General features: G+C 41.6%; 1 protein-coding gene across 3 annotated transcripts in view; it reads right to left on the reverse strand.

The window, feature by feature from the left end:
- Window positions 1-2,669: 2,669 nt before the first annotated feature.
- Window positions 2,670-22,728, reverse strand: part of PANK1 (pantothenate kinase 1) — a 32,514-nt gene continuing 12,455 nt past the window's right edge. For 2 of the 3 annotated variants that reach the window (XM_079976373.1, XM_079976374.1), the window contains exons 2-7: window positions 18,297-18,649; window positions 14,639-14,892; window positions 13,307-13,483; window positions 11,835-11,958; window positions 6,977-7,102; window positions 2,670-4,248 (exon numbers count right to left, since the gene is read on the reverse strand). In XM_079976373.1, the coding sequence (XP_079832499.1) occupies window positions 4,189-4,248; window positions 6,977-7,102; window positions 11,835-11,958; window positions 13,307-13,483; window positions 14,639-14,892; window positions 18,297-18,649 (1,094 nt within the window). In that variant the 3' untranslated portion in view covers window positions 2,670-4,188. Of the gene's footprint in view, window positions 4,249-6,976; window positions 7,103-11,834; window positions 11,972-13,306; window positions 13,484-14,638; window positions 14,893-18,296; window positions 18,650-22,728 lie in introns of those variants that run through there. The other variant, XR_013839011.1, reaches the window with a different exon arrangement.

Raw genomic sequence — 22,728 nt, forward strand, 5'->3', positions numbered from 1 at the left:
CTAACATTCACACAACTATGTTCCATGTGTGCATGGATTTACTCAAGCCACATATTCCACATCTCTAAAAAGTGACTACCACATTCGTAAGTCTATTGGCCTCTTCACTCATTCAGCTGTACATGTGTCACTCGGTTTACCAAAGAGGCTAATGACAGGATGGGCTTCTATTCATGGTCTCAAAAGAAACAAGTCATTGGTACACATGTTTGGGAATCACTAGTTTAAATCAAAGATATGTCTTGTGGGCAATATCTAGTTCCCTAAAGCCTGGGGGTTTATGGACAGTCTTCTTAGGAGCTACAACATTTGTTGTGGACCACACAAATGAAAAGTGTGGTTGTACACACACAACACTAAGTTAAGTTATAACTGTGTCTGTGTGAGCTAAAAGACCACTTCTGAGGTTTCCCTTGGCCCATGAAACAAGAACACTTCTCTGTGGTAGCACTCTGTTCACTTGGGTGTTTAAAAACCAGAGAGCAAGTTTTAATTAAAAGAGAAAATCCAGAGGCATCTCACCACAATGTGATTTGCAGAGGCAGCACTGAAAAGGCCATACAACAAGTGGACTCCTAAACAAAAAGAGCCAAATCCTATACTGTCCAGTCCTTCAAACACCATTAGCATGGAAAAAAACATTTAGCTATAGTGAAATAATATACTGTTCAACACTGGCATTAATTGTTTGAAAACACAGCACACAACAATAGCAGGGATAGGTATACGAGTGACAGATAAAAAATAATTTAACGCATGTTAGCTCTTGTCTCTGATTCAAATCTTTCTGACATTATTTCATGTAGCTATTGCTTTCCCTTACCTGGCACACGCAAAAACATATTAAAAGTGACATTCCTTTGCAATTACTTTGACATGCTGCTCTCCGCAGAATTGCTCTTGCATGCAGCAACAGCACATAAGGTGTCCAGTTAGGATATTTTCCAGTGAAATCTGGACATACAAAAACATGTCTGATGTATTACACCTGAAGGGTTTCAAACAAAGTCGGCCAAAGACTACCTGTGTAAGCCTCACTGAAAGGAATGGAGATTATTGCCTCAAAACCAACTAACAGAATTTAGCATTTATGTAGCACCCCTCCATACAATCACTTCAGAAAATCCTTCAACTTTCAAAAACGGATTGGCATTATTACCCCCATGTTACAGATGAAGGGCTGACACAGAACTGATTCACACAAGTATTTCTATCATCTGAGGACCTTAAACAGTGGGGGTGACTTACATGTGTGAACAGACTATTACAGTTAACTACGAATCAGGTCAAACAGGTGCCTGTGAGAAAACCTCAAGCAGGATCCAAGCACATGAGCACTTTCCCCTCCTGTATTAAGAAACCTTCTTGCCTCAAAGTATGGAACAGAGCATAGCCACCATGGCTAGTGGCCACAAGTTTGTCTTTTAAAGCCATTCAATCTGGTGGCCATCACTGCCTCCTGTGGAAGCAAGCTCCAGTTGGACTGTGCGCTGCCGTTATGCTGCAGCCCGGTTTTCTCACCACTTCATATACAGCGCTCTTCAGGGCTGGGAAAGACTCTTGACTGAACGTCCAGCGAAGAGCCACTACAAGGAGACATTTGACCTCCAAGTCTGGGGGTACAGTAGAGACACAATTCTCGTTCTCTGGCCCTTTATATACACAACACATTCTGTATTTTTTAAAAAAATCTGCCTTTGAATCTGAGAATAAGCTTGTCTATTATTATTTCTTACAAAATAAAAACAAACTGTGCACGTTCTGTCAGAAAGCATTTTGGAAGTTCTTAAGAATCACAAAATCCCACAAGAGACGTGTTTGAAAACCTCAAACTCCCGTCCAACAATGCCCTCTACTGGAAGAATTAAAGCATGCAAGAAAGAGATTTGTCTAACAATACAGTGGTACCTTGGGTTACAGACGCTTCAGGTTACAGACTCCGCTAACCCAGAATAGTACCTCGGGTTAAGAACTTTGCTTCAAGGTAAGAACAGAAATCGTGTGGTGGCAGCGCGGCGGCAGCAGGAGGCCCCATTAGCTAAAGTGGTGCTTCAGGTTAAGAACAGTTTCAGGTTAAGAACGGATCTCCGGAACGAATTAAGTTCTTAACCTGAGGTACCACTGCATTTGAAGAGGCCTCCATGAGAGAACACAAGAGGCATTTTCTGACTGGGGGCGGGTGTCACCAAAAGACAAGAGTAAATTACTTTCTCTGCATCGCCTAAACTTCCTGCTGCTTTTTGCATTGTTCTGTCAGGGTTTGCTGGACATATATACTCAGCTCCAGAGTTGCTTGTTAGACAACATGTAAAGTACTGTATCTAAATTCATGTATTTGTTGAGCCTCTAAATGCCTCCCCCACCCTGAAAAGAGTATTCGATGCTGCTGCTCATCCTGCCCATATACCTATTGTAATGTATGTAGGTGTTCTTAAATGCTACTTTATAACTCCGCCCACAAATGTTAAATCCAGTATTTTAGGTATAATGGCAGGGATTTAGGTGTGGAACTGGATTGTCCACCTTTGGGTGTTGTGTTCAGCTGCCTTTTCCTTTTATCCCCTTCTGCATTTTTTTAAACAATCTAACAAATAAGCACCTGTAATGAAAACCTAAAAAGAAAAGAAAAGCAGGACTGTAAAGCGCTTAAATGAAAAGGAGGCAACGGATGCATTCAAAGCCATCACAACAGTAATGGATTATTTTTATTTCAGCCAGGTAAGTGAACAGTTAGTGTTAATTTATTAAAGGTTTCAAGGTAAAGAAATCAAATACTGTATTCCAAACAAATAATTCAAATTTATTAGAGAAAACGTTTGCTCCTTAAAGCTAATGCTGTCGTCCCCTGCCACCACGTGATGGACATTTTACATTTTGCAAAAACAGAACCATCTTTCCAATGTGAATCAACAAGGTAGAAAGGAATTTAGGAAATTAATCTGTTCTTTGCGAGGTCCATAATTTTTGTAGCTGATCAGCCAGGGCATGTAGTTAAATCACAAACATTTTAAAATTTGAACATTTTATACCACTACGTCATTTGTTCCTTGTGGTAAATATCAATAAGAACTTCTAAGAAATAGTATGCATTAATACTCAACATGTGGTCTGACACATTTGAAATTTTAAAAAGTGTCAGATATATGGTATTCGTCTTGTAACAGCCCAAGAACTTTTCAGCATACTAAAAATGTATTTTAAGTAAGGCCCAGTTCTCACAAACAGCAGAGGAGGTGGTTAAACTTGCTGGATTGTACCATTTTCAGATTTCAGGTGGGGGTTCACAGGATTGAATACTTCTCCATATGAAAAAAGAAGAAAAATACATCTGCATGTAGAATGCTGGCATGAGAGGGGAAGAGATATTTTCTTTGCATGCAGGTGCATTCAGGTATGTAAGAACACAGGTCTACCACGTCATCTGCAGACTGTGGGAACTAGCCCTCCTCCTGCCCATGGCCCAATAATATTTTATTTTTTCCCCAGCTCAGCGTACCACAAATAAGGATTTCCGGTGCTACAAGGAATAGATAACTCATTGTGCGCGAGTTTCTGAAAGGAAAGATTGAGGTCTTCTTCCTATTTTCGGTGGATTTGATGACAACATGGGCAGTCAAAGAAAGTTTGGGGAAGATGGAAACACAGTTTAATAATAATAATAAAAATGAAGGCAACAAGATTCATTACTTTACTGCTCACACTATATACTAGTTTTGCGGTTTCACCTGAAACCAACAGCAATCATGAAACGTCATGAAAGATTTAATAAAAAAAATCTCCTAGAGCAATTACTAAAAGAATAATTATATCACACTAGGTCAGTAAACCCCAGAAGAAAAATAATAAAATAAAACCAGTGTCGTCACATATCTTAGGTCCATTTCCCACACAGTATCCACTTTTTAGATACGATCCATAAAAATCTGCCATGTTTGGCCACATTGCACATTTTTTTGTCTTAAAAAAATGTTTTATACAGTTAAAAATGCCTCTTTTTTCTTTTAGATTCCTGGTACGAATTCTGAAGCTAATGTCCAACCCTAAAGTTAAAAGATCAGCTAAAAGGGAGTTTAAATTATTATTTACAAATCCAGCAGGTAAGAGTGTCCATCATGGCTTCTTTCCATCCTCCTAGCAGCTGTCCGTCTTGTAGCAGCTTCTACAGGCATTGGGCTCCTGGAGGCTTCATCATTGATCATCTGTCATTTTAAGCAATTCCAGAAGGGCCCCAACAGCACCGAAATAACCCTTCAAAGTTATTGAAAGGAGAGGAAGGCGTTAGTACGTAATGTTATTTGAGCTCAAACCAATTGTCACAGAGTCAATGAGTTCAGCACAACATAAAACAAATGCTCTCTCTCTCTCTTTAAACAAAGGTGCAAGTCTGAAAACATCTGAAACATCAGACAAGCAGGTACTGCAAAACAAAATACAGTGCTGTTTGAGAGCAGAGGAAGGAATCCATACCAGCCAGGGCCAATTCTAGTGGAAATTCAAGTGAATGCTGGGAGCAGCAAGCAAGCATATTGTCTATTCAATAGAGCTGTTCTCAGAAGTTCTGAACGCTTAAAAGTAGTTGGGCCCAGTAAAAGATGACATAAATATTCCACATTTTGTACAAGTACACTGGGCATGAGGCTTTTACACAAAGCCAGAACTGATTTTATTTGCATGCATATGTCACTGGATGTCATTTGGAACTTCTTCCAGTGGAAGAAATGTTTGGACCTTTGGAAGCGAGTCATCATAACATAAACAGGTAATTTTCCTTGCCTGTATTTTACTTGCACTGAGCTGTGAGTAAGGCACTGGGTACAAGGCCTGAGGACGTGGATAGAGTACTATAAGAGTCACAAGGACATCTGAGCTTGCCGGTATGTTGTGGTATGGAAACAGGCCCTAAGGGAGATTTCACAGTTTCTTATAGCTTTATCGTTCTACTTTCAACTGGTTAAATGGGGGGGGGGGGGACATGGCCCAGCTTCTTATGCATTACAGGTGCCATTTGGAAACTACTTTAACACAGCGTGAGAACCGTAACTATGTGCTGAATTGTTTGCACCATTTCACCATGTGAGTAAAGCAGTTTTCTCCACAATGTTGGAAAGAGTCAGAAAGGGTTATGTGGAGAGGAAGGAGCTGTTACATCCAAATGGTTCACCCAGTGAAGACAGCACCCCCTCTGAATGAATTAAAACAGCCTTCAAGTGGCACTCTTTCCTAGAGTGTGTGCATGTCAACACACACACAAACACGCACACACATACACACACAGAGAGAGAGAGAGAGAGAGAGCTGTGTTTACATGGCATGCTAAACCATAATTTAGCACAAAATCAAAGAGCAGGAATGAGCTTCAGCAAGCATTAGGCTTGCCCTTTCCTCTCCCACCTGTCCAGGAGGCATTTAGATGCTGTCTGCTTGGTTGTTAAGATTAACCACAGTCTCAACTGTTAGTTTAAACAAGCCCACTTCTGTAACTATGGTATGAAGTTGACTTGTTTGAAAATAACAATAGCTAATGGCAACCACAGGGTTTGTCTGGATGACATGACAAATCACATTCAGCGGAAGTAAAAGCCGTAGCTCCTGATACCAAAGTAACCCAAGCTGGGTTGTTTAAACTAACTACAGTGGTACCTTGGTTCTCGAACATAATCCGTTCTGGAAGTCCGTTTGACTTCGAAATGTTAAAAAACTAAGGCGCGGCTTCTGATTGGTGCAGGTGCCCCGGAAACAATAGCTGACAGCCGCACCGGACATTTGGCTTCCAAAAAGCATTTGAAAACCGGAACGCTTACTTCCAGGTTTACAGTGTTTGGGAACCAAGGCATTTGAGAACCAAGGTACCACTGTACTGCAAAGATTAATCACAAGTCCTGGGTACTACAGCAAACTGTGGTTAATATAAACCTACTCAGATTATTGGAATAATCACATGTTTCCCAAGTTTAAGAGGAAAGCCACTCCCGACCTAAGGAGGGGGGGTTGCGGGCTCACGCCCTCGTCTACATTCTCGCGGGGCTGCCAGCAGCCCCGCGGGACTCAGGGATTCCCAGTCTCATTAATATTCATCACCCACAGCACCAGCCAATCGGCTGGCGGTAGGGGCGGGCTTACTAAGGGGCATTTAAGGTCAGGGCAGCCCCGGCTCGCCCCTTTTCTTTCTTTACAGCAGCTGCGCAATACATCATGAATACACAAAAGATTGTGGATTGTTGTCCTGAGGAAGAAGTGCCCCTGATGCAGGCAATGTATTCTATTCAGAGCCAGTTTTTTTATTTGTCTTTTCTGTTTTTGTTTTATTTGGCATTTTAAATTATGCTTGTTATACCTGGTTGAATCGTTTTATTCCTCGTAATTTCATTGTAGTGTCCATGTGAAAGCACATTTGCAATTTTAAATTTATTTGAAATTCATTTTTGGACAAAGGGTGGATTATAAAATTTTGCAATAAAGAAATGAAAGCCACCTGTCAGGAAGAGATGGGAGGAGGAAGCATGCAAGCCCAAAACTCTGTGAAACTTGTACATGTCCTGGAAAATGATAGCATTGTGCAACATGCAAATGTAGCCAGAAACTCCCTGGATCTATCGCTACCAAGCACCTGTGTTCATGAAAACTAACTACAAATACACCTATTCGACTCTATAACACAAAAGATTTTATATTTGCATTCCATTGCTTCAATACTAATTAAGAAGCCTATTCAACTTCTACAGTTCACAGTCTTTCCCCACCCCAGCACAGTTTTGTTAAGACCCATCAATTATCCCAAATTAAAAGTGTTTCTTTCCCATCATCATTGGCTGGCTGCACATAAACTACAACAGCAGATATCACCTCTATATTTGAATGGGTCTTTCTATTTACATTTTGGGAACTGGAGAAAGTCCAATCATAACTCAAACCATGACTTCACTAGCAGATCAACTGAATTACATATATATACATATTTCTTTTGAACAGTCTTTACCTCGTGTTCCAAAAAGAGAGCTTTGAGTTGTCCCTTTGACCAGTAGTCCATGGCATATGCAAGTACCTTCATAGCGACCATGTTTATTCTCAGGAAGTTTCCGACAAACACCACCCTCTCAATGTTCTGCAAAAATTAGGAAAATATATACATTCAACAAGGTGCCATGTTTAGCTTAAAACTTATGGAATTCACAGCTATGATATTCATTCAGTGTTCATCAGATGTCTCCTAACAGTAAAGCATCAGAAAGACAATCAAAACTAGATTACCTTATTTCAATGGGGTTGTAAACCAGTGGAACATTTCCCCTTAAACTAGAACACTTTTTGAGGGCAATGTTATGAAGTTTCTGTACAGTCAAACCTCTGCTCCCGAATGGCTCCATTTTCAAACGAACGAGGCTTGACTGTAGTACTATTAAGACCATCAGAATATTGGGAGATATTAGAACAAGAAGGAGATAAATTGAAATTGCAGAGTTTTGAGAAATTAAAAGACAAAGTGCGAGATTGGCTTCATTATTATCAAATAAGAGAGGCCTATAATGCGGACAGAAAATTGGGCTTCCAGGTGGAAAAATCAAAATTGGAAATAGAATTGTGTTAGAACCTAAAACTAAGAATTTGTCAAGAATGTATAACTTGCTGTTGAAATGGAATACTCAGGATGAAACAGTTAAATCAGCTATGATTAAATGGGCACAGGACATTGGTCATAACATTATGTTTGCTGACTGGGAAAAGTTGTGGACCACCGATATGAAGTTTACGGCATGTAATGCCTTAAGAGAAAATATTATGAAAATGATTTATAGGTGGTACATGACCCCAGTCAAGCTTGCAAAAATTTATCACCTGCCGGACAATAAGTGTTGGAAATGTAAAGACACTGAGGGTACATTTTTTCATCTTTGGTGGACGTGCCCGAAGATTAAGGCTTTCTGGGAGATGATATATAATGAACTGAAAAAGGTATTTAAATATACCTTCCCTAAGAAACCAGAGGCCTTTCTCTTGGGCATAGTCGGCCAATTGGTGTTAAAGAAAGATAGAACGTTTTTTATGTATGCGACAACAGCAGCAAGAATACTCATGGCAAAGTATTGGAAGACACAAGATTTGCCCACCTTGGAAGAATGGCAGATGCAAGTAATAGACTATATGGAATTGGCAGAAATGACTGGCAGAATCCGAGACCTGGGAGAAGAAGCGGTGGAAGAGGACTGGAAGAAGTTCAAGAACTATTTGCAGAAACATTGTAAAGTGTATGAATGCTAAAATGATGTTGGATATGAAATAATATGGCATCAGTGGTACAGTGTTAAAAAATATGCAAAAAATGTAATAGAAAAAGGGTGAAAAAATAAGGTTATATTATGTCAAAGTAAATAATATGTTAAAGGTGTTTAATTATAAGGAGGAAAGATTAGAGACATAATAGAAGTGATTATAATAATTAGAAATGAGTTTTGAAGAAGGGTAAGGATTTGCTGTATCTGATTGGACAAAGAGGAACACAAAAAAGGGAGGCGTGAGGAGGTCAAGAAAGAAGGTTCTGTAAAAATGAGTCTGAAAACTGGATTTTTTGTTTTTATTCGGTGTACTGTTTTTGGTGTATGTCTTTTTTGTATTTGGAAAAACAAATAAATATTATAAAAAAAAAAACCAGAATTGTTTGACAGTGGGATGGACCCCCTTAGGGAGGTTGTGGATGATTTTCACTTAGCAACTACCTTTTTTAAGTAAAGCAGCCCTCATGATAACACAACCTACCAAATGTCCCCCAGATAGCCACCAAAAGACTATACCATCCCATCTTCTCTCCCACCCGTACATATTGTGATACGTATTCTGTGATAGATGAACAAACTAAGGAAGAAAACAGCAAGGGAGAGACACTCTGGGCTCCAATCCTATACACACACCCATCAGTATTTAGCATGACTGATCTGCTTTGGAAAAAACAGGACAGCAAAAATTGTTCAAGTTCACACTACTTAGGGCGGTCAAAGTGTTATCCCCATAGTGCAGTTTCAGTCCCAAACTGACAGTCCAATTAACACCCTTGGGGGCTTGGGTGACTAAATAAGCACCAGTCTCTTCTTATGAATCACTGCAAGTTATTTTTTGCTTGGAAATCTTTCAGGTGTTAATGTGATAAGGACTGGTGTTAATCAAGCACATCTGAAGTCTGCCTCCCCTGACAACTCAGTGCTTTTCCGACATTCCAGTCAGTAAAATCAGAAAATAGTTTGGCATTTGTATGGTGCTTTTTTGAACTTCTCTTTGAAACCTCCACAGAACATTTTTATCTTTACGAGTACCCTGTTAAGTGGGCTGGTGCTGCTTCCATCCCCAAATCTGAAGCTAAGTGATGGCCATTTAGGGCCACCCATCTTGATGTGAGTGAAACCTTTCCTGGGACACAGTCCATGCCCTTTACTACTTAAGCTTCTAGAAATGTTTTTTAAAACAAACAAACAAAAATCCTAAATGTTTATAGAAACATGGAAGCTTCATTTTTATGATGACTTAGGGATAAACACAATGTATTTAGCTAGCTGTCTTACTGTGTAAAAATGTACATGGCTCAACCATGGTCTTAAGAAAAAATGGGGAGCTTAGGGAGGAAAGAACAATTTGCTACTTGCATTCCACGTAACAGAGGCACAGAAGTTTGGCTTTGTATTAGGCAAGCTTCCCATTTTCAATTCTCTGTTAAGGTAGCAATAATGGTTTGGAAGAACATAGGAAATGAGCCATAGATTAACAAACTCCAGACCTTTGTAAAAATGTTGCTTGGTTCAGAAGACCACTGGGATGCAGGTGCAAGCACAGAACCCTAAAATCCATTTTTTTCTCTGTCAAATATAATTCATTAACTCATTCCTTTATTTGTATGCCGCTTTTCCGCACACATATCATGCTCAAAGTGGCTTACAACAAAGCAACAGGGATGCATTTCAAACAATCACCACAAAAACTGTTTCATAATAACACAGCAAAACAATAACATAGCAACAATTTCGTAACGTAGCAAAATAATAGCAATTTCATAGTAACAGTTTATCTGAATCTGTGCAATCCCATCTATTCATATTTGTATCGTATCACAAGTTCCTTCATGATATTCATGCTTTCACAAGCAAATCACCATCATCCTCTTTCAAAACCAAGTATGTCAGGCTACAAGTGGCGATAAGTCTCTTCATTTTAAATGTACCCTGTGTTGCTCACTGTAGCTAACTCTCTATGCTTTGATAGCCCTGTACAATGCTGCTTGAACTCCATGCCACAAGGCAACACTGTAAAGAAGCTGAAAGCAAAGAGAAAGACTACTTGTTTCCCCGAGAAGCTTCTAAGAATACTTTGATATGAAAGGTTTCTTATCATTCAGGAATATTGAAAGACGTTCTCAGTCGCCAACACTGAAGCAATTAACAAATTGATTCGTATGTACTGGATTTGCTGGGTTTGTTATATATTAGACTTCTGCAACTCCACCAAATGCCCCAAAGTTATGGCAGACATGTGGCTGTTGTCAAAACAGTGAACCTGTGTCTTTTCCTTCTCTCTCTCTCTCTCCCTTACTGCAAGAAGAGAAGCTACAGGGCACCAGGCAGAGGGCCTTCTCAGTTGTGGTGCCCATCCTGTGGAATGCCCTCCCATCAGATGTCAAGGAGATAAGTAACTATACAACCTTTAGAAGATATCTGAAGGCAGCCCTGTATTGGGAAGTTTTATTGTTTAATGTTTTGTTGTGTTTTTGTATATGCTGGAAGCAGCCCAGAATAGCTGGGGCAACGCAGTCAGATGGGTGGGGTATAAATAATAAAATTTTTATTGTTATTTTTATATGTGCAACGGAGTATTCCATTGTTGTTGAGTTTACCTGCCTCAACAAGTGACGCACCCATTAAATGAACAGGAGGTAAAATATGGAGCTTACATTAAATGTTAACTATAGATAGATAAGACTGTCCCTGCCCGCAGACTCATAAGTCTACTAGAAACAACACAAAAGGGGGGGGTGGATGGGTAGAGAACAAGAAAGTAAACACTGGAGTAGCTGCTGCTTCAATGGCTGAAGGATGCCCTTGGCAAGAGGTATTGGCTTCACAACTACAGGTGCTGACTTGCCAAAAGCCACCACTGAGCGTCACTGCTGAACAGTGATGCTCTTCCTAGCTCTGCACTGCACTGGTGCCAACTTGCAGGTGTCAAGTTAACAAATGCACACCTTCAAAGGTGCCATGCCATAGTCAACATCACTATCAAACCAGGTTCCATCAGGCATATGAATATGGCTGGAAGCTTTTGTGGGTTGACCTTAAAAAGAATGCAGAGGTGTTTTTGGACGCTACAGGATTCTCCAGACGGTAGCCCAAAATAATAATAATCCAGAATGCTTGAATGAATGACAACCAATTCGACAGCAAGCATTCAGGAAGTATTTCACACAGAGGACCTATCAGTGTACAAAGTAGTATTCACTACTAGCCTCATTCACCACCACATCAGTTCACACGGTTACACTGTTAATATTGGTGGTCTAAGAGGACAAAGCTGAGAAGCAGTCTTTGCACAGAGGTGGGATTCCATTGCTGGTGCTCAACTATAAGAATACGCCAGGAGACGTCAAGCACTGTGTATGAATGAAGAGGCACTGTGATTCTGTTCGTTTTAGCTATTGAAAAGAAAACTCTGTGGATCGTTCTGTCAAAGCTTCACATGAGAGCATGGTGTGCACTGCAAAAAAATATTCTTCGGTATTTAACTAATGGAAAACCAGAGATCAAAGTAACACAGTAGCACAACAGCAGCTTTCCAAAGCTTGCTAATCAGCATGTCCTTACCTCATTCAGAGCACACATCCGAGCGATGGAGCCGATGTTATTGGTGATGGTAACTAAGGTCGCTCTTGCTAGGTCCTCTTTACTGATGGAATCTCGCTTTTCTTTGCTCATCATGTTGCCGAAGCTGCGTGATAATACTAGAGGATATGATCTTTCTTACATTTTTCAGAAAGGTCAAGATATCTAAAAAATACATTTTTCAGTAGTTTGCCCGGGACAAACAGGCGTCACCATTGCAGGATGCAAGACACGCACACAGACACAGAGGCCAACTTTGACAGGTAAGCAGACAACTTTACATCATATGGCTGGCATGGGTTGTCCTGCTCACCTGATAATGTCACTTGTGCAGCGCTTCCCAACTGCCTGACAGTCAGCTGGTTGTCAGGTACTTGGGAACCATGGTGCAAGGGCCTCTGACAGCCCTACACTCAGAAAACGGCTGACAAAGGTTTCTGCAGGGATCAGTGCGCGAGTGCATTCCACATGGAGAACTCAAGTCACACGGCGAATTCAGTAGGGCTGAACTCCTCACCTCTCAGCTGACAGATGGTAAGTTCAACCCTGTTTTCTGCAGTGATCCACTGCATGATCAATTTCCCCATGGGGAACAGTGAAGCAGCCAATCCAACCGCCTCTCTACCTGTGCCACACCTGTCATCACACATGGGGGCAGGTGGAAGTTTGCCAGCCCTGCTTTAAAGGCTATTAATTTTGGTATGAAATACACAGAGAAGCTGTTGGATATTGAGGAAGGGAAAAATTCCTTTCAAGGCAAGATTAATGTACAAGCAACACATCCTGAAAGCAAAGCGATATGATACAAGTGAGCTAAAATTAATCAAACTAGGGTCCTAAGCAGTACACATAATTAATTATACCCACATAAGCATTACACATGGAGGCCCAGCTATAATTTTAAATACAAACACAGGCAACCAAAGTTTATTTTCAGGAAAACTGTTTTGGGAGGGTCCAATTTGATGCAGAACGCATGCAAAACCTTTTCCACAAAACCTCTTATCCACTCCAAATTAACCCCCAGTGATCTGCCCCTCCCCCCACCCTCATGGTATTTCAAATGTGCAGGAAAAAAGCTTAGCAGGGACAATTTGAAAGAGAAAAGCAACAGGTAAGGAAATGGTTACGCAAAGCACACACACTTCTTTCTACTCCTAACTGTCCCTCCTGAAGCAGCTTTTCCTGAAGAACAAAATAGCTACCTACTCAGGTTTGGTTGCAAGCAACATGTTGTTAGACTCTGAATATCTAAATCCAGATTTCCTAAACTTGGCTCTCCAACTGTTTTTGGACTACAACTCCCATTATCCCTAGCTAGCAGAACCAGTGGTCAGGTATGATGGGAGTTGCAGTCCCAAAAACAGCTGGAGAGCCAAGTTTGGGAAAGCCTGATCTAAGTAATCTCCCATCATCTGCAATAACTCATTTATATGTGACCAGTTGATATTTACCTTGATGCTACGGCAGATCCCTGAAGACCAAACCGTTCATAGTCTCCTCCATAAATATCCTTCACCAGCTTATCAACATTGGTGCTGTCCCCTTTAGCTGCCATTTCCAGAGCTTCTTCAAAAGTCTCACAGCCAGTCAGCAAACAACACAGGCCCAGGAATGTACCACCACCGAGACTAGGAGGAAGAGAAGATTCATTTCAGCCAACTTGCAGATTTTCCTGTTTTGTTTTATGCTGGTTTTGCTGTATGTGTTATTTGTTTATTGTTGTAAGTCACTCTGAGTTACTTTTGTTTGGATTTTTTCAAAGCAACTAACAACTTTAATAAATAATAATTGTTAGTAGCAACCGTCTGGATTCCTAAATAGCCTGTTCTCTGGGCAAGCTTCAAATTCCTTTCTTCAAGAAAGCCCCTCAAAATATGATGCACTGGTTAAAGGGTGGTGGAGGAACTGCATCTTGATAGCATTTGGTTGTAATCTGAAGACTGTGTTCTGTTCAAACGTAATCAGACATGGCTCCCCTGGTCAGAGCAGGAGTAACAAGTCATAAAGCCTTGGTTTGTCACTATGTCGAAATCTGGGATTGTGTCTCCCACCGGCCCTCCAAAAACATGATCAGAAAGCCAACAAGAAGTCACAGCTTCATGTTGGCAAGCAACAGTGATTTCAGGAGAAACAAACCACAATGACAAGCCGTGTTTCACAGCTTATTGCTAGTACCAGGGGAGGAGTGAAACAGGAAGGATCAAGCAGTTGCCACCAGCATCCTGTTCAAATCCTGATAAGCCATTGACCATGCCTTATCGTTCTGTGTGAATCAATCTATTGTCAGACTTGCAGGAAGGAAGATAGGAGCAGTACCTGATTTCTAGAAGAAAATGCCTGTGGAGACACCCTGTTTGAAGATAATACTTTTCAAGAATCTGATTTTCAAGCTAAGCTAAAGCAATAAATTGTTGATATCACACCTGCAAAAAGTTGCAGATCTCTTAAGAACATTCTGCTCAAACATGTTGGCTAAGAGTCCTGTGGAATTAAGTGGGGAAGTCTGCTTTGGTCTCAGATCCATAGAGTGTGGTTCAGTAGCTCTGGGGAAGAAGGTGGGTTCAAATCACAGGCTGCGCCATGGTGTCCCTTAGCTCTGAAGCCTCAGCTCAGGGGCATTTTATTTATTTTTCTGCCTCACATATGCTTGAGGAGGTTTAGATAGCATTAACCTGACTTCAGGAGGCCCTCTGTAAAAATAATAAAACAATTCAGAACCTCCAATCTAGACAGGTTGGTATTTTCTTTTAGCAAGAGCTGTTTCCTGCAGATAGTATATTCACCTGGTCCCCGTAACTCTCTTATAGTTGTCCTTGGAATACACAGCTAAGATGCTGACCCCGGAGCCTATGTTAACCAGCAACATAGGAAAAGGATTATCGAGGCAGTAAGGCTTTTTCTGACACCGTTCAGGATCTGCGGGGTTTTCAAAATAATAGCACTCTGGGTGGCCGTTGAAACCGACAGAATCCACATAGAGCAGGCCCTGGATCAAGCAGTCCAACTCATCTAGCTTATGAAGCTGGAGGTCAGCAATCTGGAAGAGAAGTTAATAAATGGACACTCGTTGATACAGTGTTAAGAAACCTAATGGAAGAGTCAAAAGGCCCTGCTGAAGTACTTTGTACTGTTTGAGTTGCACAACAGGTCATCACTAAAGTAATTAAGAAGTATTTGCACAGGAAGTTCATAATCAAGCAAGCAGGTTGGCCATCAGCATGAAAACAAGCACATCACAAGGTCAAGCCATGTTGTGCATTTCGAGGTTTGGGGGTTGTTGTTTTTCGCTCCTTGAAGACACTGCGATACAGACCATAGTTGCTGGGTTTTTTAAAGGAAATCTTAAGTGGTTTCGAAAGAAGGATCTACCCATCCCACTTTCACCTGAAATCAAATAGGTTTTTAATATTGTCCCCAAAGCCTACACAACCTGTTTTCCAAGAGATGAGTCAAACAAAATGCTTTTGTAACTTATGAGAAGCAATATTGCCCTCAGACATTTTCATTTCCCATAACAATGTATGTTGCCAGCTTTAAAGTGCAATTATAAAGCCAGAATCCAGCTATGCAGCAAAGTCCAGCCTAACAGCAACTTTAAAACAAACGTGACCTTTCAAATTTGAGGGACAGGCAACATGGCCTTTGTCCACTGCCTCACAGAAAAAAAGGCCTTCTCTCTAGTGCAGAGGTTTTCGAACCGTGTGCCATATAGCTGCCAGCTCTATAGGCAAACGGTGACATAACTGGGTTTCTGAGGCTTGCAGCATGTTTCCCCACAGAGGAACTGCAGAAAGAATGCAGTTGGTCAAGGAAGCCGTAGGCTCAAAAAGGTTGAAAACCTCTGCTCCAGTGTGAATACCAACAGCCTGGGGATATGCTCTCCGCCTTGCACACCTCTGGTGCTGATCCCCACTTACTTTACTCAGGTACCAAATCTGCAGCCGTGAGATGCACACAGCGAAGAGCAAATACTCCACTGAATTACACACCCTGGGTTTGAGCTCCCTGGCCAACGGTTGCCAATCCCTCAGGTTGAACAAAATTTGTGCAGTTGAATATAAAACACCACACAAAAGTCGAGCCTAATTAAAAATCCACCTTTGCACTGAAGTTCCCATTAGTCATTATAGTTGTGGGTGGTAGGGAAAGAGGGCTAGTTTTTACCATGAAAACAAAAACACACACACACGTACCAAGAACTGGTCTGTTTTCTTAGTCAACCCTCTACAACCACACAGGCAATATAATTGAGTTTTGCATAATGAATGAAGGGTGTATAACTGAAACTGTAGTCCATCACAGGACTGGAAGTATCAGCTGCTTCTGTTACAGTGTTGAAACAGCTCTATTACCATCCCTTCCCTGGAGGGATCCATTCGTTAGTGAAACGTACAATTGAAACCCATAGCTGTGGAACATCAGTTGTTTGCGTATAATGCATGCTCTGAAAATTGTGTTGGGTGGGGGTTTTAACTGACATTTCAAAAGTCGGCAGAGAATAATCGTTCCCACCTCTCTTCTAGAATTAAGGTGCCATAAGGTGAAAAACAAAAGAACGTGTGTGCATGTGTTACATAATCCTCAGCGGCGTGCTCACCCACAGAAAGCAATACAGAAAGAGTATCATCTTACTTAACTTGCCTCACCCATTGCCTCAGGACAGCAGCAAACACTGTAAACATTCTGAGAATTGTAAGTTGACACAGACCTGCCTGAATTCTTAGTGGAATCTGTTCAGGGGTTGTGTGATTTTGAAAAACAAATGCTTCTCTTGTACTTTTAAACAAGAAAAGCAGGCCAAGGAAGTACTGTATTTTTCGCTCTATGGGACACACTTTTTCCCCTCCAAAAATTAAGGGGAAATGTGTATGCGTCCTATGGAGCGAATGCAGGCTCCTTGGCTTCAGCAATAGCAACGCGAAGCCTCCAAAGCGCAGAGGGAGCGCTCCCTCCACGCTCCGGAGGCTTCATGTTGCTTTCGCTGAAGCCTGGAGAGCAAGAGGGGTCAGTGCGCAAAGACCCCTCTCGCTCTCCAGGCTTCAGGGATAGCCACATGAACCGTTTGGAGCACAGCGGGAACTCGTGCTGTGCTCTGAAGGCTTCGGGCTTCAGCAGAGAGGGAGAGCTGCGCAGCGCCCCTTCAGCGAAGTGGGAGGAGAAATGGAAGGGGCTCCGTTTCTCCTGCCACTTCGCTGAAGGGGTGCTGAGCAGAGAGGGGGAGAATTTTTTTTCTTGTTCTCTTCCTCTAAAACAAGGTGTGTCCTATGGTCGGGTGTGTCCTATAGAGCGAAAAATATGGTAGTTACTGTGCCTATGGGAACAGCTGGTATCACTCAAAGAAAAATTACATTGGGGGGTTGGGCATCTTTTTACAGGACTTCCTGACTTCAGGCAAAGTTTTGGAAGCAGCCAGAGAAGAACGTTCTGCAAAATTTATAGATCAGCAACTTCTGCTAATCTTCAGAAAATACCAAAGCTCCCAGTACAAGATCTCCATACAGCTATTTAAATCAGAAACTTTTTTTAAAAAGTCAACCTGCAGTCTAGCATTGTTTTCTTTCTTTTAAATTAAGTGTCATGCCTATAGTTCTACAACTACGGCTCACCTGAGCAGACAGCCATGTTTGGAGGAAAGGAAAGCAGTAGCACCACCAGTTATGTATGGTTTCTTGAAGTGATTCAGAAAACCAGTTCACTGAGCTCTCTCTTAACCACTCACTCAAGCGGCCAGTTTTCCTTAAAAAGCATGGATGTGTAATCCTATAATTCAGTGGTAACCTATCGGCCCTGCCCTCACATCTTTTACACACATACAGCAACCACATATTGAGGAATACCTGCAAAATGCATTCAGTTACTCCCCATAATCTGATTGTGTACAAAGCTGCAGATAGAAGCACACTATAGCCATTTCCCCGATCATGAGGCAGCTGCACAACCTCCATGCCCACAAAAACACCAACAAGGAACGGTCAACCTGACCCCAATGGAACACCAATGCCTGCTAACAAAAAAACAGGAACTTGCTTTGTTGACAGACTCCGACTACAATACACAGTTTGAGGCTGTGTGGCATGCTGAGTCGAAGCTGTGCTTTCCTGCATTTAGTCTTAATACTGATAAAAATAATAAATATAAGGAGAAAATTCTGAGCGTGATGTATGTGTTAATACGGCATAACAAATATTGCCACCCCTGTGCCTCCTTTCTCTCTCCCCCCCAAAGACACCGTCAGTAGTTAGCACTTGTAGTTAACTACTCTCCTCAGTTAGCACTTATTGAAGCTTAAAGGCAGGTTTGCTGGCTTGGAGTGACAAAAATAAACAATGACGTCCTAAGGTCTGACTGACACAAACACACCCCCTGTATTTGATCTGGCAGCACCAGGAAAGGGGTAGGAAAGAGCTCCTTAAACCAAGACATTGTGCAAACAAAACATACCGTTCGAAAGTCTTCTTCAAACTTGTAAGCTCCGCCTCCCGTGGCACAAAGCGTGGTGTGCAAGCTTGAGAAGTTCTTTTCACTACCCATCTGTATGAACCTGTGCATAGCACAGCTTGGAAAACGGATGAAATGAAGGTTCCCTTTCCGCCCACACATAGTCAAGTTTTTCAGTTCAAGGTGGACATCTCGAATCCCAGTTTTACCGTAGGCTGTATTGGAAGTCAAGTACTTCCTGATGCTTTTCAGGTTTTCCACCTCCTCCTGTTCCTCCTCAGCGGTAATGTCCTTTGGTTCAAAGTAGACCAGTTTCACAAGCGTCCCACCAATATCCATGCCAAACCAGGGGAACGCTGGAGAAGGGGCAGGAATAGAAGGGAGACAAAAAGAAGAATTAATGTGAGCATTCTTAAAGTATTTCTAAAGGTGGGACTTTAAGGGTAACAAAGCCATTAAGCTTAGAAACGTGGCGCTGATTGGAAGTGATATTCATGCCCATGTATCTGAAAGCTTTTGTTTGTGTGTTTTAAGTGAAGTTTCAGGTGGCCTAGGATGCCATTACAGAAGGGGGTGGGAGCAAAGGGATTCCAGCAGGGATAGAGTCCCACGGAAAGTTTAAAGGTCCTCTCTTGGATATAATTCAATAATAAGCAGCAAAGCACAAATCATATTTTGGTTACTTATTTAGTACCTCTTCAAAGCAACCGTATCAAGACAGTTAAAATCATACTTCTCTCTCTCTCTGAGCCTGACATGCATATTTAGCATGCAAAATCACTGAATTGTTTATTACAATGGTAGTTCAGAATTTAGAACCAGTAAGCTTGGTCACAAATATGCATTCTCCTAACCCCTGAACCTCAACCCCCAGTTGGCTGCAAAAACAACCACCACCACCACCACTTTTCCAAGAGTTGTATCAGCAAGTTCTGAATATTTCCACCCATTGTTTATTTTCCTCTATCATCTCTGCCCAGTTTCATTAAAATTTAGACTGTAAGCAACTTAGGACAAAGACTTGCCCCTTTTTAATTAATGTTATCCTGTTGTGCCAGGCACATTCACAGTACTAAGCATACAGGTATTTCCTGACATAGATGGAAAACAGAGCAGTGAAAAGCAATCACCTCCCAACCCTATTTCCCATAGCAACTTCCATCTTAATGATAACCTGCACAGGTTTCCACAATGCTGGGGCTGATGGAGGCAAAGCAGTAGGAATACTTTGTGCTCGGAAGAAAGAGCAAGCAGATATCTATGTTCTAGGATGCAGCCCACTCACTATTCTACTTTTAAAAAGCAGCACTGCCAACACCACCCTCACTGCCCATGGAATTGTTTACCCATGCCTATTATTAAGCCTTACGTTCAAACTCAAAGGAACAGCACACAAATGTAGAATTACGTATTTCTTATTACAAACACCTCCTCAAATCTGGATCTATGCACAGCAGGTATACAGTATGTTATTATGGTTGATTCTTAGAATTACTGAATAGAATGAGCCAGGATAAAAAGGGAAGGGAAGAACACTTCCTGGCCAATCACTTTCCCTGTCTCCCTCCTTTGGGGAAACAACGCTCCCAAAATAGTTCCTCTGGTTCTATTTTTGGAACTGACACAAGCGCTACAGGGGGTGTTAGGAACATGCCTGCCCCAACCAGTTGCTCCAAACTGAACAAGGAAACAGATGGAAAACAGCCTCCCGTCAAAGGATAAGATGCCACCAGAAACATATGGGCTGTTTACATAATTTATCCTCTGTGTTGCTTATGCATCGTTGTTGAAATAAGCTACACTTATTTATTTGTTACTGGAAAACATTTAAACAGAAAGTCAATTTGAACAATCCATTTTCTGTGTTGAGGCTGCCCCCAAACCACCACAAGCCCATGTTCACACTCCACACATCAATTATAGCATAAAGGACTAAAATCCTGGGAGTACATCCTATTGAATTCAGTGGGATTTACATTGAAGAAGTGTTTGAAGCTCCCATTGCTCTAGGCGCACTTTTCAAAAGGGAATTTCTTCAGCACGGTCAGCTTCTGAGTTCTGGGCACAGTACTGCGCCCTAAGATTTCAGTTTAAAACTGCAGTGGAAGGAAAGGAGGACCTTTTTCTGCCTCCCCACTTCCAGCCACTCTCTGAAGACTAGAGAAGAGACCCTCTTAAGAGTATTAAGGGGGTGGTCAGGGGAAGGACTACTAGACCAGGTGAAAAATGAACATAGTATTTTAGCTGCAGTTCATTCATTTTCAGCTTTGTATTCTTGTTATAAGAAAAGTGTGCCTAGACACTGTTACACCAATAACCACGCTTAAGGGGTCATTTAGATCCTAGCTTTCATATCTCAGTTTTTACACTGCTTTGAAGTACACATGCCTAGGATTCTATTTCAATGGGATTGACTACTGAGTAGGCAGAAAGAAGGCCACTCATCTATAGGCTGCATGCAGCATTGCAATGTCATTGTGTATTCTGGGAGAGAACTATATTGGCATGCAGGTACTACAGGCACCAGATAAGGCGGGGGCGGCATTAAGAGCCCTTTAAGTGATACTGCTGCTGCAAGGCATGAACTACAGTGGTACCTCAGGTTAACTACTTAATTCGTTCCGGAGGTCCGTTCTTAACCTGAAACTGTTCTTAACCTGAAGCACCACTTTAGCTAATGGGCCTCCCGCTGCCGCCGCACCACCGGAACACAATTTCTGTTCTCATCCTGAAGCAAAGCTCTTAACCCAAGGTACTATTTCTGGGTTAGCGGAGTCTGTAACCTGAAGCGTATGTAACCTGAAGCGTATGTAACCCGAGGTACCACTGTACTGACACAGGGATGTGCTTTCCATGTGGCAAACAAGGCCTCATTTAACTCAGTCTGGAATAGCAAAGCAGTTGGGGAAACAAGTGAGTGAAATATGCAACTATTCTGCACAAATCTGAAGAAAAGAGCAGAATGTTGTCCCTTCTTCCAGTGACTGGGGTTTTTTTTTGGGGGGGGGGGCGGGAGTGGACTAACATTCTCAAGTTTAATTTTTAGCTAGCCATTATGGAGGGCTTAAGAACCAACAGCACTCTCTCTGAAACCTCCAAATGGGCAGCCTAAAAAACCTAAATATATTTGGTTTACACAATTAATTACAAATCAAAGGATGAAGAAATCTCAAAGAGAAACAAGCCCAGCCGGTGCTGTAGCCAAGGTATTTCTATTCCCCACCATCTCCCATTCCTATACTTTTTCTGGACATGTCACCCACTCTTGGATAAATCTAACCTGTTGTGTAGATAAAAAGAGATAAAGATGTACCGGAATCAACCTTGCAGTCTTGAGCTAAGGCAGATAAAATAAATCCAAATACATATAACAGAGATACCTAGACATTTCCCCAAACCCTTCATTAAAGGAATTATTTTCATCTGTATTTCCACTGTGTTGCTAGGACAAGGCTGACCATAGAAAGAGGCATAGTCAATTTTATAATAGTGGGAAGGGTGCTTTAAATTCCTAGAAGGCTCCCTCAGATTCTAAATGCCTACTGGTGAGCAGGCAAAACACTAGCCATGCTACAAATAGTTGCTGTCATAATATTCAAACGGTGGGTGTTGTTCAGTCCAATCAGCTTCTGGAGACTGCACAGCTTCTGGTTTTGGATTTTCATTCTGCGTTTCTGGCAATTTAGAGGAGAAGCCTAATGTTTAAGCTCTTACTGATAGTACCCTTATGACTGAAAGGTAGTGTTAGTATAGTATACATGTTAACCCAAAAACCTGATCCTATGAGTACTCAGAAGCAAGTCCCACTGAATTTAATGGGGCTTCGTCTTACATAAGCATGCAGAGGATTGCATGTTAATGGTTCCCCACAGCCTTTTATGAAACCTTACACTTATTACAAATTGTTATTATGAGTTTTCCCTTCTTGTTTGTAATGTTGCCCTGAGGATTTAAGGTCTTTCATTCATATTCCCAGAGCATCTGAAAGTCCATTTTATAGAAGTTTTAATTTCTAGCCCTTAACAGATAAAGAACATTATGTACCTAAGAGGAAAACTTCAAATAGGGCTCTTCTACACCCACAAACACACACAGTTCACAAAAAGCTTTTGTTGCCTCCAAACCTGTTTTACTTCACAGTTAAAAAAGCTAAACACCTCATCCTTTTGCATGTCTAATTGCTTAACGTATAGCAGTGGTTTTCAACCAGTGTACCGTGGCAACCTGGGGTGCCTGCTTGCACAGCTGTTTATTGCAGCAGCCCTGGCTATAAGCTCCGCAGGCAAATGGTGCCTTTGGGAGGAACCTCTTCTTTGGGGTGGGGGCAGCTCAGAGACCAGTGACAGCAGCAGCAGCAGCTGCCCAGAGGACTCCCAAGGAGAAAGGAGAGGAGACTGAGGGAACCCTCCACAACGTAGGGTGTTTGAAAAAGGGT

Source organism: Podarcis cretensis, assembly GCF_951804945.1.
Source record: "Podarcis cretensis genome assembly, chromosome: 5".
Lineage (NCBI taxonomy): Eukaryota > Metazoa > Chordata > Lepidosauria > Squamata > Lacertidae > Podarcis > Podarcis cretensis.